This window comes from Sapajus apella, unplaced genomic scaffold, assembly GCF_009761245.1.
Source record: "Sapajus apella isolate SASKATOON/1434 unplaced genomic scaffold, GSC_monkey_1.0 scaffold125, whole genome shotgun sequence".
In the NCBI taxonomy this organism is placed as follows: Eukaryota; Metazoa; Chordata; class Mammalia; order Primates; family Cebidae; genus Sapajus; species Sapajus apella.
In genome coordinates, this window is record NW_022437065.1 from 3,408,254 (window position 1) to 3,425,549 (window position 17,296).

A 17,296-nucleotide genomic window follows, 5' to 3' on the forward strand; every position below is an offset into this window, starting at 1 on the left:
GCTAATTTTTTTTTTTTTTTTTTTTTTTTTTTAGTAGAGATGGGGTTTCACCATGTTGGCCAGGCAGGTCTCAAACTCCTGACCTCAAGTGATCCACCCACCTCAGCCTCTCAAAGTGCTGGGATTACAGGGGTGAGCCACCCTGCCCAGCCTCAAACAATACTATTTTTAACTAATCACTTTTTGTTTTTACCTGCAAAGTCAACAGTAAAATTTCAAATTTGGTTTATTATAGACATATCACTATTCTTCATAGTGGCCAGTTCTCTAGCCCTATTTGTACCCAAAAAGGGTAGGGGAGATGAGGACAAGGAATGTAGGCTGCTACAGTTCAAGATTAAGGACAAATGAAAAACGTGGGAGAAGCACCACAAAATCCTTACAAATACATGTCTCAAATTTCAGAAGGATACGTAGGCAGTTGTACATATCCTGAAGAGGTTTCTCATCAGCAAAGAGCCTAGACTGCACCAGCTGATGGATGAAGTTGATTTGCATGCTGTGAACCAAAGCTCGCCCATCTTCCGTTGGCAGGAGAAAAGAAGGTGGTTAGTAAAATAGGTGTACAAGTGTGTCACTGTACCAACTAAGCAAGCACATAATAACAATGAATTTTTTAAAAAAAGAACTGAAATTATCTACAGAAACTAGACAACACTGCACTCTGAGAAACACTAAAACTTCCATGGTCAATAAGTAGTTACAATTATAAAACTTGCTTCATATTACAGGATAAATTGCTACATGCATTTATTATTCTGAAGCTATATATATATATATAAATACATATACACACATACATACATATATATATATACATACACACGCACACATACATATGTATATTTGAGACAGGATCTTGCTCTGTCACCCAGGCTAGAGTACAGCGGCATGATCATGGCTCACCGCAGTCTCAACTTCCCTAGGCTCAGGTGATCCTCCCACCTCCCACTTTAGCTTCCCAAGTAGCTGGAACTACAGAAGCACACCACCATGCCCAGCTAATTTTTAAATTTTTTGTAGAGATGGAGTCTTGCTATATTGTCCAGGCTGGTCTCAAACTCCTGAGCTCAAGTGATCCACCTGCCTCAGCCTCCCAAAGTGGTGGGATTACAAGCATGAGCCATCATTCCCAGGCAGGAATATTTCAATAATATAAAAATATCAAACATTTAAATTAACATTTATGATTTAAATCACTACTTATGATTTACCTCCTGTTTCCTTATCCTCAACTAGAATTTCTAGCTTGAGAAGACGCCATGGAACATCGGGGTCATCTCCCATCACAGTCAATGTGGCTTCAAATTCTCCTTCAACACGAAACTTCACCCGGCCATTTGCTTTTAGAAGAAAAAGATGAAGAAAAGGAAGTATACTTCACTAGAAAATGAGAATCTTCCTCTTGACCTAGAACTTTCAGTCTTACTTATAAAAATTTTTAAATAGAGTGAAGGTTCTTTCATAAGTGTTCAAACAATTCAATGGTTCCTTAAGAAGAAGTAACCAGCTTCCAGGTCAAGAAATGAAAGGCAACTCTTCTAACATAAATGAACAATATTTTCTTGAGGCTCAACTCTGGGAACTCTTCTCTCTTTCCAGTCCCACTCCCAAGCTGCAAATACCAGCACTGTATTTCTAGGTAGTAAAGAGAAATGACATGGCTGACAAGTTATAGAATCAAACACCACAAAATTGTGAGTCGAATTTTCATAATGCTATTTATTTGAATAAAACTATAAAACTAAAAAACCTGTTTAAGAAAATATTCTAACATGTAAATTCTGTCACTTAGGCTGGAGTACAGTGGTGCAAGCTTGGCTCACTGCAACCTCTGCCTCCCAGGTTCAAGCAATTCTCGTGCCTCGGCCACCCAATTAGCTGGGATTACAGGTGTGTGCCACCACACCTGGCTAATTTTTGTATTTTTAGTAGAGACAGAGTTTCACCATGTTGGCCAGGCTGGTCTCAAACTCCTGACCTCAAGTGATCCGCCTGCCTCAGTCTCCCAAAGTGCTGAGATTACAGGCATGAGCCACCACACCTGGCCATCAACTCTTAAAAAAAGAAAATTCATGTACATACCAACTGTAAGATTTGCTAACTGAGGAGGAAGATCTGTGGTTACAAGCCGATGTCTAAGAATCTGATTCAGCTGATGGAGTGTGGCTTGTTTTTCAATTTTGGTAATTGGGTCTGGAGGAATAATTTTATCCTGAAAAAAAATTTAAGTGATTTTTAAATAATGTACAAAAAGGGATAATTTTTTTTTTTTACCTTTGTCTGTCTTTATATAGTGTTTTCATACTTTACCCAAGAGAATCTCAACACTCATTTCTGCAGTCTACATCCAATAACAATGGCCATTACTATCATGCATTAGAGCAACAATGATTCCAGTCATTTATCTGAGATCATAATACAACATAACCTCCTTTATGCTCTATTTATGAACCAACGTAATATCACTTGATAACTTCCACAAGTTCTTAACAAGTATAAAATACAATGTGGCACCAAGTCAGTAAACTACCAAAACAATGTTTAAAACACTTTCAAAAAGCAACTAGCATGTAGCATTTTCACAACTGAAATAGATGTTGCTATGTTTGTACAACCGCTCACCCCTGGGGGAAAAAATAAAACCTTCACCCATTTTTATATCTACTCACATTCTGGTCCCAACTTATTTTTAAAAACCACAATTTTAGTTATAGAGAAAAAAGTGAACTATATGTACTGTTTGTTTTAACAATATGGTTTTTGCTGGGCTACTTAATTGGATTGTATTATTATACAATCCAATCCAATGCTAAAACCTTTAGTCTTTAGGAACATGGCAAAGCACTTACCCTAATGCAGGTTGGCAGCCGTGGGTAAGATCCAGTAGTCAGTACATCAATGGCATATGGGATGGCAAAACTAGGCAGGCGTGCATGGACCAGAGCATCTCTAGCTAACGAGGCCAGGCGATCAGCAGTGTCCACAAACAGGATGGCTTGCTGATCTAAAAAGCTTGAGATCATCTTTAAAGTAAAGGGTAAATGTATTAAGCTCCCCTGAAAATGATCTCCTTTTCACACTATATATTGTTAAATCATTCCAAAGTAAACTTCAAGAGGAATTAATATAATAAGTTTTCCATATTTCAAAGTAGTTCTTCAAATATTCTCTACTATTTTGAAGAAGAAATATTTAATACATTTGTATTTGACATTAAGAGCAATAATTTTCTGTCACTTTAAAAGTAAAAGCTTCCTAACTCATTTCTACATCCTTAACATTACACATACATAATATCAAAGTTAGGAAAAATAAGTAGAATAATGTTTGTTTTCCTCTTACACACTTCCAGAGTTGGTTGATAATGAAGGAGTTAACAGCATGGACTCCTAGACCTACACTGCCTTGTTCTCCATTTTAACTCTGCTACTTACGTAAGCCCTGTAACCTTGGGCAAGTAACTTAATCTCTTTGTGCCTCAGTTTTTTCAGCTGTAAAATGGAGGTGATAATGATTTCCAATCTCATAAAGTTATTCTCAGTATTAAGAGTTAATGCAAAATAGAGAACCCAGAAATCCACACATAGCCAACTCATTTTACACAAAAGCACCAAAAACATACGTTGGGGAAAGGACAGTTTCTTTAATAAATGGTGATGGGAAAACTCAATAACCATATGCAAAAGAATGAAACTAGAATCCCCATCTCTCACATTATACAAAAATCAACTCAAAATGAATTAAAGGCTTAATTTAGGCATGAGACCTGAGACTATGAGACTATCAGAAGAAAGCACTGGGGAAATGCTCTAAGACACTGGCCTGGGCAAAGATTTCTTTGGGTAAGATCTTAAAAAGACAGGCAACAGGCCAGGCATGGTGGCTCATGCCTGTAATCCCAGCACTTTAGGAGGCCGAGGCATGCAAATCACAAGGTCAAGAGATCAAGACCGTCCTGGCCAACAGGGTGAAACCCTATCTCTACTAAAATACAAAAACAATTAGCCAGGCGTGGTGGCACATGCCTGTAGTCCCAGCTACTCAGGAGGCTGAGGCAGGGGAATCGCTTGAACCTGGGAGGCGAAGGTTGCAGTGAGCCAAGATCGCACCACTGCACTCCAGCCTGGGCCACAGAGTGAGATTCTATCTCAAAAAAAAAAAAAAAAAAAAAAAAAGACAGGCAACAAAAGCAGAAATAGACAAAAGAGATTACATCAAGCTAAAAAGCTTCTAAACAGCAGAAGAAATAATCAACAGTGTGAAGAGACAACCCACAGAATGGGAGAAAATTCTGCAAAATATCCACCTGACAAGGGATTAATATCCAGAATACATAAGGAACTCAACTCAATAGCAAAATAAAACCAAATAACTCCACTTAAAAAATAAGCAAAATACCTGAATAGACATTTCTCAAAAGAAGACATACAAATGGCCAAAAGGTATATGAAAAAATACAACATTACTAATCATCAAGGAAATGTAAATCAAAACCACAATGAAATATCATCTCACCCCAGTTAAAATGACTATTATCAAAAAGACAAAAAAATAACAGATGCTTGTGAGGATGTGGAGGAAGGGGAACCCTCATACACTGTTGGTGACCATGTGACTATGGCCACTACAGAGAACAGTATGGAGGTTCCTCAAACAAAAAACTAAAAATAGGCTGTGTGTGGTGGCTCACATATGTAATCCCAGCCTGGATAACACAGGGAGGCCCTGTCTCTACAACAAATTAAAAAAAACAAAAAAATTAGCCTGGCATACTGGTGCATGCCTGTGGTCACAGCTAATAAAGAGGATCACTTGAGCCCAGGAGGTTGAGGTTGCAAAGAGCCGTGACTGTGCCACTGCATTCCAGTCTAGGTGACAGAAAGAGACCTTATCTCAAAACAAACAAACAAACAAAAAACCCACTAACAACTAAAAATAGAATTGCCATATGATCCAGCAATTCCACTGCTATCTAACCAAGAGAAAGGAAATCAGCATACCAAAGTGATATCTGCACTCCCACATTTACTGCAGCACTATTCACAATAGCCAAGATACAGAATCAACCCAAGTGTCCATCAACAGTTTATGGATAAATAAAATACAGTAAATATACGCAATGGAATACTATTCAGCCATAAAAAAGAATGAAAGCCTGCCATTTGCAAGAGCATGTATGGAAGTGAAGGTCATCATGTTAAGTGAAATAAGCCAGGCACAGAAAGACAAATATTGCACATTCTCTCTCACATGTGGGAGCTAAAAAAGCGGATATTATGGAGGTAGAGACTAGAATGGTGGTTAGGAGAAGCAGGGAAGGGGGAAGGAGGCATGAAGAAAAGTTGGTACAAAAATATAGTTAAAAGGAATAAATTCTAGTATTCGATAGTAAAGTACAGAGACTATAATTTGCAATAATTTATTGTATATTGAAAACAACCAAAAGAGAAGAACTGTAACATTCCCAACACAAAGAAAAATGTCTAAGGTACTGAATATCCCAATTATCCTGATCTGATCACTATATATATCAAAATATCACATGTACCCCCAAAATACGTACAACTATATCAATTAAAAAAAGAGTTAACACATAAAAACCCTTTAGAACAGTGCCTAGAAAGAAGACAGAAAAACACTCCAAAACACGCATTATGAGATATAGGTCAACTTCATGCCCAATACAGAAATCCTTTCCATCAGTTTTCCACTCAATGCATTTCATAACGATACCTAAACTAGTAGAGCTCATCACTGAGCTAAAAACTACCTCCCTAAACCTTGTATCTTTTTTTTTTTTTTGGAGACAGAGTCTTGCTCTGTCACCCAGGCTGGAGTGCAGTAGCGTGATCTCTGCTCACTGTGACCTTCGCCTCCCGGGTTCAAGCAATTTTTCTGCCTCAGCCTCCCAAGTAGCTGGGATTACAGGGGCACACAACCATACCCAGCTAATTTTTGTAATTTTAGTAGAGACGGGGTTTCACCATGTTGGCCAGGTTTGCCAGGCTGGTCTTGAACTCCTGACCTCAGGTAATCCACCCGCCTCCGCCTCCCAAACTACCGGGATTACAGTCATGAGCCACCGTGCCCAGCCATCTTCTAATTCAATTCTAGAACAATAAAGTCTTCTCTCTCATGTCCTTCAAACAGGCTGTCAGTGGCCAACTGAAGACATAGTACCCAGAATTAATACCAACATCACACAAACATGTAAAAATGCTCTACAATCTCTTAGTGTTTTCAAACATGTTATTTGATTTTTGCAACTCTAAGAAATAGAACCAGATAATTACTATGACCTCAGAGATGAGAAAATTGAGGTTTAGGTTAAGACACTTGCCCAAAGAAAGTCAATAATCAGAAGAGCTGAAACAACAACACAAAAAGTATTTCTTCTAATTCTTAGTTAGACCCAGTATACAACATGACCCAGTGAAAATGCTACTTTCTATGACTAGTACAATGAATTTCTATCAATGCCACCAACCCTAACTTATTAGCAGCCATGACACTGCTAATACATTCTCAACTTCTGAACTGGCTTTTACTCAGATTTAGGCCATCTTAAGTCTCCCTTAACTCAGGTCACTGTAAAAATGCTTATCAGACCAAAGTCAAGCTCAAAGAGTACCAAAGACCTTCCCTGAGAAAGACATGCATCAACCCTATTGGGATGCCACAGTTTATCCAGCCTCTACCGCTCCACTTAAATATAAACAATTAATGAAACACTCTCTAAACTACTTCACTGAACTCAAAATACACTAGCTTCAGCTACATTCCCTGAACTTAGAAATATAATTAACAAAGATGAAACTTGGCTGGGTGTGGTGGCTCATGCCTGTAATCTCCAGCAGTTTAGGAGGCGGAGGCAGAGGTGGGAGGATTGCTTGAAGCCAGGAGTTTGAAACCAGCCTGGGCAACAAAGTGAGACCCCTGCCTCTACAAAAACTCTTAAAAAAATCACATGGGCACAGTAATGTGTGCCTGTGGTCTCAACTACTCAGGGAGGCTGAGGTGGGAGGGCTGCTTGAGCCCAGAAGTTTGAGGTTGCAGTGAGCTGTGATTACACCAGTGTACTCCAGCCTGGGTGACAGAGTAAGATTCCATGTCTTAAAAATAAAGACATAAATGAAACTTGAGTTTTGAATAACTGATTAGTGAATCCATTCACATGGATGGACAGTCTTAGTTTACAAAGAACTAATCCATATTGTTTTTAAGTATTCACACACCAGCTGTAAATATGTTCAATAATAATCTCCTTTAGAATTTAACACTGAATAAATGTTTCTGTAAACAAGATATACAAATGGTCAATAAGCATATGAAAACATGTTCAACATCATGGGTCATCAGGAAAACACAAATTAAAACTTTATTGAGATGCCACTTCATACCTACTAGGATGGCTAAATTCGAAAAGTCGGGAAACAACAAGTGTTGGCATGGATGTAGAGAAACTGGAACTTCTACACATTGCTGGTGGAAATGTAAAATGGTGTGGCCACTTCGTAAAATAGGATGGCAGTTCCACAAAACGTTCAACAAAGAGTTACTATATGACCTAGCCATCCCACTCCTGGGTATACACTCAAAAGAAATAAAAGCATATGTCCAGACACTTGGATGTGACTATTTACAACAGCATTTGTCATAATAATCCAAAACTGGAAAGAACGCAAATGCCTATTAACTGATGAACAGATGAACAAAATGTAGTATTATCCATGCAATTCAGCCATAAAAAGGAATGAAGTACTGATACATTTTATGACACGAATCAATCTTGAAAATACTAAGCAAAAAAAAAAAAAAAGCTAAATTAAAGAAGCCAATCACAACACAACACATTTGATTCCATGTATATGAAATGTTCAGAACAGGCACATCAGTTGAGACAAAGTAGATTAGCAGCTGCTTAGGGCTGGAAGAGAGCTGGGGGGTGATAACTAATGGGCACAGGTTTTCTTTCTGAGGTGATTAAAATGTTTTAAAATTGACTGTGATGATGGTTGCACATATCTATGAATATAATAAAAACCACTGAACTGCATACTTTAAGTGGGTAAATTATATCTCAATAAAGCTACTGAAAAATAATCTCTAGGAGAATGACAGATATTTTCTCTTTTTCTTAGGCAAAATGTTATCCAAGTTATTTTATCATTAGTCAAAGTTCTATAAACTGTGGATCTAAACACTCATAACACGTCTGGCACAGCCAAAGATCATTATCGAGAATCTCTAATAAAACTAGTTAAATAACATTAGGTTGAGAACGGAAGTGTTGAAACATGAACAATCCCTCTAATTCTCCTTGATGGACTTTATCCCTGACATAAACACATCTGTATCAGAAACAAAACTGCTGAGAGGGTCAGTGCAAGATAGTGGAATAGAAGCCAGCACCAGTCACCCCCTCTCCAGGAACATGAAATTACAACTATCTGCACACAGAAAAGCACTATTGCAAAAATGAAAAATCAGGTGAGCAATCACAGTGCTTGGTTTTAACTTCCTATCACTGAGGGAGGCATTGAGGAGGGCAGGAGAGAGAGAGTCTTGAATCACTGACACCGCCCCTCCCCTACCACCCCAGCAAAGGCCCTGCTGTACAGAGCAAGAATCTATGTACTTAAGGGAGGGAAGAGAACAGTGACTGGGGGACTTTACATTGAACTCAGAGCTGCCCTGTCATAGTGGAGAGCAAAGCTGTGCTGGGCCAGCCAGCACCAGTGTACAGAAGGAGCATTTGGAGCAGCCTTGGCCAGAGAATTGCCCATCGCAGCGGTCAGAACTTCAGTTTCTGGGCAAGCCTTGCTACTATAGGCCAAAGTACCCTGGAGTCCTAGGTAAACATGAAAGGCAGTCTAGGATACAAGCACTGCAATTCCTAGGCAACTCCTAATGCTAGGCTGGGCTCAGGGCCACAGGACTGGGGTGGCACATGATCTAGGGATACACCAGCTGGGGGGACCAGGGAGTATTTGCACTACCCTTCCACAAACCCCAGGCAGCACAGCTTGCAACAACAAAAGAGATTCCTTACTTCTGCTTGAGGAGAGGAGAGCAAAGAGTAGGGACTTTGTCCTGCATCTTGGATACCAGCTCAGCCACAGTAGGACAGGGCACCAGGCAGAGTGATGAGGCCCTATTCCAGGCCCTAGCACATGGATGACACAGACACACTGTGGGCCAGAAGGGTACCTGCTGCCTTGAAGGAAAGGACCAAATCCTGGCAGGATTCATCATCTGCTGAATAAAAGAGCCCTTGGGCCCTGAATAACCAGCAGCGATACTCAGGTAGTGGGCCGTGGACCTTGGGATCCGAGATGTGCTGACTTCAGGTGCGACCAATCACATACTCAGCTGTAGTGGCTATGGTGAAAGACTCCTTCTGTTTGAGAAAAGCAGGGGGAAAAGTAAAGGGGACTTTGTTTTGCTCCTTAGGTACCAGCTCAGCCAAAGTTGGGTAGAGCACCAAGAAGGCTCTTGGGGTCCCCGAGTCCAGGACTAGGCTCTTGGACAGCATTTCTGGACCTCCCCAGGGCCAGAGGGGAGCCCACTGCCCTGAAGGATGAGTCCCAGGCCTGGCAGTATTCACCACAAGCTGACTGAAGAACGCTTAGGTTTTAAGTGAACATCAGTGGTGGCTTAGCAGAACCCCCCACCATGGGCCGGCGACGGCCAAAGGGAGAGGCTCCTCTGCCTGTGGAAAGGGGATGGAAAAGCAGGAAAGACTTTTATTGTGGTTCGAGTGCCAGCTTAGCCGCAGTAAGAAAAGAATATCAGGCAAATTACCAAGGTTTTTTGACTCTAATCCCTGGCCACTAGATAGCATCTTTGGGCCCACCCAAAGCCTGGGGAAACTTGCTACCCTGAAAAACACAAACCTGACTGGCTTCACCACCTGCTGATTATAAAGCCCTAGGGCCTGGAGTGAACATAAGTGGTAGCCAGGTAGTGGTTACAGTGGGCCTTGGGCAAGACCCAGTGCTGTGCTGGCTTCAGGTCTGACCAGGTGCACCCATGTGGTGGTGGCCACCTGGGTGCTTGCATCACCACATCCCCAGTCCCAAGTGGCTCAGCACAAAGAGCAAGACTTTGTTTGTTTGGAAGAAACTAAAGAAAAAGAACAAGAGTCTTTGGTTGGTAATCCAGAGAAACCTTCCAGATCTTATCCAAGACCATCAAGGCGGTACCTCCATGAGTAGGCAAAAACCACAGCATTATTGAGCTTGGGGCCCAAGTCCCTTCGAATATCTGGAAAGCCTCCTCAAGAAGGACAGGCACAAACAAGCCCAGACTGCAAAGACTACAATAAATACCTAACTCTTCAAGGCCCAGATCTAAAAGCATCAAGATCATTCAGGAAAACAGGATCTCATCAAACGAACAAAAGAAGGCACCAGGAACCAATCCTGGAGAAACAGATACATGTAATCTTTCAGACAGAGAATTCGAAATAGTTGTTTTGAGGAAACTCAAAGAAATTCAAGATATCACAGAGAATGAATTCGGAATTCTATCAGGTAAATTTCACAGAGATTGAAATAATTTTTTAAAATCAAGCAGAAATTTTACAGTTGAAAAATGCAATTGGCATACTGAAGAATGCATCAAAGTCTCTTAATAACAGAGCTGATCAACCAGAAGAAAGAATTAGTGAGCTTGAAGACAGGTTATTTGAAAATACACAGTAAGAAGAGACAAAAGACAAAAGAATGAAGCACACCTAAAAGATTTAGAAAATAGCCTCAAAAGGGCAAATCTCAGAGTTACTGGCCTTAAAGAGGAGGTAGAAACAGAGAGATAGGGGTAGTAAGTTTATTCAAAAGAATAATAACAGAGAACTTCCAAAACTTAGAGAAAGTATCAACAACATTCAAGTACAAGCAGATTTAGCCCAAAGGCGACTACCTCAAGGCATCTAATAATCAAACTCTCAAAGGTCAAGGATAAAGAAAGGATCCTAAAAGCAGCAAGAGAAAAGAAACAAGTAACATACAATGGAGCTCTCTAATACATTTGACAGGAGACTTTTCAGTGGAAACCTTACAGGCCAGGAGAGAGTGGCATGACATATTTAAAGTGCTGAAGGAAAAAAAAAATTATCCTAGGATAGCATATCTGGTAGCAATATCCTTCAAGCATGAAGGAAAAATAAACAAAAGCTGAGAGATTTCATTAACACCACACTTGTCCTACAAGAAATGCTAAAGGGAGTTCTTTAATCTGAAAGAACAGTATGTTAACAAGCAATGAGAAATCATCTGAAGGTACAAACCCACTGGTAATAGTAAGCACACAGAAAAACAGAATATTTTAACACTGTAATTGTACTATGTAAACTACTCCTATGTTCAGTAGAAAGGCTAAATGATGAACCAACAGGAAATCATAACTACAACAACTTTTAAAGACATAGAATTTTTCAAGACAATACGAACTAAAGAGAAACAACAAAAAGTTAAAAAGTGGGGAGATGAAGTTAAATTGCAGAGTTTTCATTAGTTTTCCTTTTGCATGTTTGTTTATGCAATCAAAGTTGTCATCAGTTTAAAATAATGGGTTATAAGATAGTATTTGCAAGCCTCACAGTAACCTCAAATCATATAATAGGCTGGGAGCTGTGGCTCACGCCTGTAATCCCAGCACTTTGGGAAGCTGAGGCAAGTGGATCACCTGAGGTCAGGAGTTCAAGGCCAGCTGGCCAACATGACAAAACCCTGTCTCTACCGAAAATACAAAAATTAGCAGGTGAGGTGGCACAAGCCTGTAATCCCAGCTACTCAGGAGGCTGAGACAGTAGAATCACTTGAACCCGGGAGTCAGAGGTTACAGTGGGCCGAGATCACACCACTGCACTCCAGCCTGGGCAACAGAGAGACTCCATCTCAGGAAAAAAGAAAAAAAAAAGATGGATACAAAAAATAAAAAACAAAAAATTATATCACCAGAGAAAAATCACCTTCACTAAAAAGACAGGGAGGAAGGAAAAAAGGAAGAGAAGACCACAAAACAGCCAGAAAACAAATAACAAAATGGCAGGAGTAAATGCTACTTATCAATAACAACACTGAATGTAAATAAACTAAACTCTCCAATAAAAAGGCACAGAGTGGCTGAAATGGATTTAAAAAAAGCAAGACTCAACAATCTGTTGCCCTTAAGAAACATACTTCACCCGTAAAGGCACAGATACATAAACTGAAAATAAAGGGATGGAAAAGGATTTATATTCCAATGGAAACCAAAAAGGAGTAGGAGTAGCTATACTTAGACAAAATAGATTTCACGACAAAAACTATGCAAAGAGACAAAGAAGGTCATTAATGATATAGGAGCCAATTCAGCAAAAGGATATGATTGCAAATACATGTGTATCCAACACTGGAACACCCAGATATGTAAACCAAATATTAACATTACTAGAGTTAAAGAGTAAGATGTCAATACAATAATAGCTGGAGACTTCAACACCCCACCTTCAGCAATGGATGGATCTCCCAAACAGAAACTCAAGAGAGAAACATTGCACTTAATCTGCACTATGGAACAAATGGACCTAATAAATATTTATGGAACATTTTATCCAAAGGATGCAAGATATACATTCTTCTTCTCAGCACATAGATCACTCTGAAGGACAGACCATATGTTAGGCCACAAAGCAAGTCTTAAAACATTCAGAAAAACTCAAATAATATCAAGTATCTTCTCTGACCATAATGGAATAAAACTAGAAAACAATAACAAGAGGAATTCTGGAAACTATACAAACACATGGAAACAATATGCTCCCAAATGAACAATGGGTCAATGAACAAATTAAGAGGAAAATTTAAAAATTTATTGTAATAAATAATGGAAACACAACATATCAAAACCTATGGGATACAGCACTAAGAGAGAAATTTAGAGTTATAAGTACCTACATCAAAAAGAAAAAAAACTTCAAATAAATAATCTAACAATGCACCTTAAAGATTATAAAAGCAAGAGAAACCTGAAACAAAAATTAAAAGAAATAATAAAGATCAGAACAGAAATAAATGAATTTGAAATGAAGAAAACAATACAAGAGATCAATGAAACAAGAAGTTGGTTTTTTGAAAAAATAAACAAAATTGACAAACCTTTACCCAGACTCACAAAGAACAAAAGGGAGAAGACCCAAATGAATAAAATCAAGGATGAAAAAGGAGACATTACAATTAATATCACGGAAATTCAAAGGATCATTAGTGGCCACTGTGAGCAACTATATGCCAATAAATTAGAAAATCTAGAAGAAATAAATTCCCAGACACATACAATCTGTGACCATTGAAGCATGAAGAAATCCAAAACCTGAATAAACCAATAACAAGTAATAAGATTGAAGCTATAACTCATTATTAATTAGAACTTGTCTCCCAGCAAAGAAAAGCCCAGGACCTTATGGCCTCAGTACTGAATTCTACCAAACATTTAAAGAACTAATACCAATCCTACTTAAACTATTCCAAAAATAGTGGAAGACGGAAAACTTCCAAACTCATTCTACAAGGCCAGTATTATCCTGATACCAAAACCAGACACACATCAAAAAAAGAAAATTACAGGCCAATATAGCTGATGAATATTGATGCAAAAATCCTCAACAAAATACTAGCAAACCAAATTCAACAAAACATTAAAAAGATCGTTCATCATGACCAAGTGGGATTTTTCTCCCTGCAATACAAAGATGGTTCACCATATACAAATCAATCAATGTGATATATCATATCAATAGAATGAAGGACAAAAACCATGTGATCATTTCAACTGATGCTGAAAACACATGTAAAGCATTCAACATCCCTTAATGATAAAAACCCTCAAAAAACTGGGTATAGAAGGAACACACCTCAACATAATAAAAGCCGTATTTGACAGACCCACAGCTAATATCATGCTAAATGGGAAAAACTGAAAGCCCTTCATTCAGATCTGGAACATGACAAGGATGTCCACTTTCACCACTACTATTCAACATAGTACTGGAAGTCCCAGCTAGAGCAATCAGACAAAAGAAAGAAATAAAGGGCAACCAAACTGGAAAGGAAGAAGTCAAATTATCCTTGTTTGCAGATAATATAATCTTATATTTGGAAAAACCTGAAGACCCCACCAAAACACTATTAGAACTGATAAATTCAGTAAAGTTACAGGATAAAAAGTCAACATACAAAATATCAGTAATATTTCTATATGCCAACAGTGAACAATCTGAAAAAAAAAATCAAGTTTTTACTCCTTAATGCTTCTTAAACATAGCATAAAACTTTATTTTTGGTAGATTTTAGTATCTTTGGTACACTGCACTGCATGTTACTTTGCATTCCAAAGAGCGATTCAACAGTCAAAAGACTATGAGGTTCTCGAAGGCAGGGACTATTCCTTATTGAAGACTCCATCCTCTGTGCCCTATACCCTGTGCTCAGTGGAAGTTTGGAGAGTTGATAAATAAATAAACAGAAAAATGTTTTTATCAGCCTCTGTGACCTTGAGGAACCCATGTAACTTCTAGGGACTTTATCATTTCATCATCTAAAAAACTGGAAAAAAAAATACTAACTCTGCCATTCTCACAGGATTGTCAAGAATTAATAAGCAAAATTTAACAGAGAAGCTTGCAAATTCTAAGGAATTGCACAAATATAAACTAACAATTTCTCCCCTTTAGTCCCAGTCTCATATTTAAAGTCTCCTCATGTAATGATGTCTCCAGATATCTCCCACTCTTCTTTCTGATCAGGTGTCCATAAACAAATATTAAGTTTCTACAGAAATATATATTATCATACAGAAACATGATTGTTCACATGTCACTCAAATCAGCAGGGATAAGTTAAAGCTAAATTGTAAAACTATGCCTATTACAACATTCAAAAAGTTATTTTATACAAAGTAAAATAAAAAAATTTAACTCACCGCACATTTTTCCACTTTGCCAGCATTATTGGCCCATTTCACTAAAGCTAATAATCGAACGAAGAGTTGGCGTGTCCGGCTAGCAAACTGCACTATTTCTATTTTCCTATAAAATAAAACAACGCTTAATGAACCAACATATTAGAAAGAGTATTTCACAATTTATTTCAACCGAGGGGAAAAAAAAAAATCAACCTTTGCTTACAACCACTACGAAATGAGCCACCTAAAATATTTAACTAAATATTAACTTTTATCACATTTTGTATACTATCTGTATGTTTTAGTTTTCACTTCAGAACAATAAACCCAATAGAATGTTTTAGCAATAAATCACATTTTTTAATTCATTTTATATTGTAACGAAAGTTGTTTACAAAAATGTACTAAATTTAGCATATGGCAGTATAAGTAAACTGGCTCACAGAAGGGATCAAATGAGGAGTTATGAATTATAAGTTCATAACTGAAATTAGGAGTAATTTAATTAGTAAGTAATTAGTAACCCTTTTAGTAAGTGAAAAGAATTGAAATTGATCTTTACCAAAGCCTGAAACTGTATTCATTCTACAAAAGGGCACCATTTCCCATCCTGGACCAGCATGATTTTAAAGATTGAATAATTAAAGAACTTAAGTATGTAACTCTTTACCAAACTAATTTCAACGACAAGCTTGGATACATTAAAAAATATCCATGTAAAGTTAAAGAAATTATGTTGAGTACCAAAAATAAAAGGTCTGTCCATATCTAGTTTTATCCTATACTCACTATTATTATTCCTTTTCCCTGAATACTCATCAGTACTTTTATCATCTCATCCTAAAGCCCCAAAAGCTTTACTTAAAGTTTATGTTGTCAATCAACGTGTTAGCTAGATCTCTCAACTTCATAGCAGCTACAAAACTGATTAATTATATCTTTCATGGTTTACTTTAAGATGCCGAAAAAAATATTCAACAAGCCAGGACTGATGACAGGACTCAGCAGGACACCAACCTCCCTCCAAGCAGACTCTGACCTATTAATCTTAGTACAGCTGTTCAATGACCTACAGATCCAATCCACATCTCTGCATCTTGCCAATACCACCACCATGACGCAATGCACCAAAGTTCTTGCTGAAGTACAATCCTGACTGAAGGCTACAGAGGCTGGCTCCTACAGAGAGCATACATAGCCCACAAGCACCCTAAAAGGCTCTTAAAGATCAGCCAGCAATATGATTAGTGGTACTATAAAGGGAAGAATCAAGGCATAATTATGACTCTTTGCCAGTGTCCATGAAAGATCATAAGACAAGATTGAAACACAGCAGAAATGTTAAACACATTAAGATCCGGGAGATCTCAGGGATGGGAACCTCCGTACCTTCTTCACTCTAACTCAGCAATGGCTTATAGAGGATGCAAGGTCTCTGCTCCTCTCACAGAGCAAACACACTCGTCTATTATTAATTCAGTTGCCCAAAGGCAGTCCTCTACTATAATGGAAATGTTCCCCTTTGTAAGCGATAGTAATGCAGTTTTCTGACACCATGTTGTCTCAAGCGATAGGGAACATGAGTCAGTTTTCCAAAGGCCCAGTTTCCCTTCATATCCCGGATTGGACAGAACACATCCTTGACTTAGCATTTTCCTACTTTAATACTGACCGGCCAAACCATAACACAGGTTGCCTTAATTGTCTCTTCCACTTCTACCTTTTTGATCCATGTCTAATTTGATCAGAAGGTAAGCTGGGGTTGAAGAGTGCTGCCACTAAGAAATGCTAAAAAGTTGGCCGGGCACGGTGGCTCACGCCTATAATCCCAGCACTTTGGGAGGCCAAGGTGGATGGATCACAAAGTCAAGAGATCAAGGCCATCCTGGTCATCATGGTGAAACCCCACCTCTACTAAAAATACAAAAACTAGCTGGGCATGATGGTGTGCACCTGTAGGCCCAGCTACTCGGGAGGCTGAGGCAGAATTGCTTGAACCCAGGAGGCGGGGGCTGTGATGAGCCAAGATCACATCATTGCACTCCAGCCTGGGTAACAAGAACAAAACTCCATCTCAAAGAAAAAAAAAATGCTAAAAAGCTGCCAAGTGACTTGATATTTAAAAAAAAAAAAAAAAAAAAAAAAATCAACCAAGGAGCTTAAGTAGTGCCAAAGACATGGTCAAGTAGTCTACACTGTAGTTACAATTTAAATCTCCATCATATGATTTATTTGGAACTTTAATGTAGCTTGTTCCTTTGGCCTCTGGAAACATACTAGCCTTGTGTTAAATCTTAAGCTCCAACCTCCAACTGCACCAAAATGTTAACTATGTAACAGTAGGAGA

General features: G+C 38.5%; 1 protein-coding gene across 4 annotated transcripts in view; it reads right to left on the reverse strand.

Annotated features, from left to right (window-relative positions):
* MED14 (mediator complex subunit 14) overlaps positions 1–17,296 on the reverse strand; it is an 86,695-nt gene that overhangs the window by 63,306 nt on the left and 6,093 nt on the right. For all 4 annotated transcript variants that reach the window (XM_032261669.1, XM_032261668.1, XM_032261670.1 and 1 more), the window contains exons 3-7: positions 14,968–15,073; positions 2,853–3,026; positions 2,086–2,215; positions 1,215–1,343; positions 414–521 (exon numbers count right to left, since the gene is read on the reverse strand). In XM_032261669.1, the coding sequence (XP_032117560.1) occupies positions 414–521; positions 1,215–1,343; positions 2,086–2,215; positions 2,853–3,026; positions 14,968–15,073 (647 nt within the window). The remainder of the gene's footprint in view (positions 1–413; positions 522–1,214; positions 1,344–2,085; positions 2,216–2,852; positions 3,027–14,967; positions 15,074–17,296) is intronic.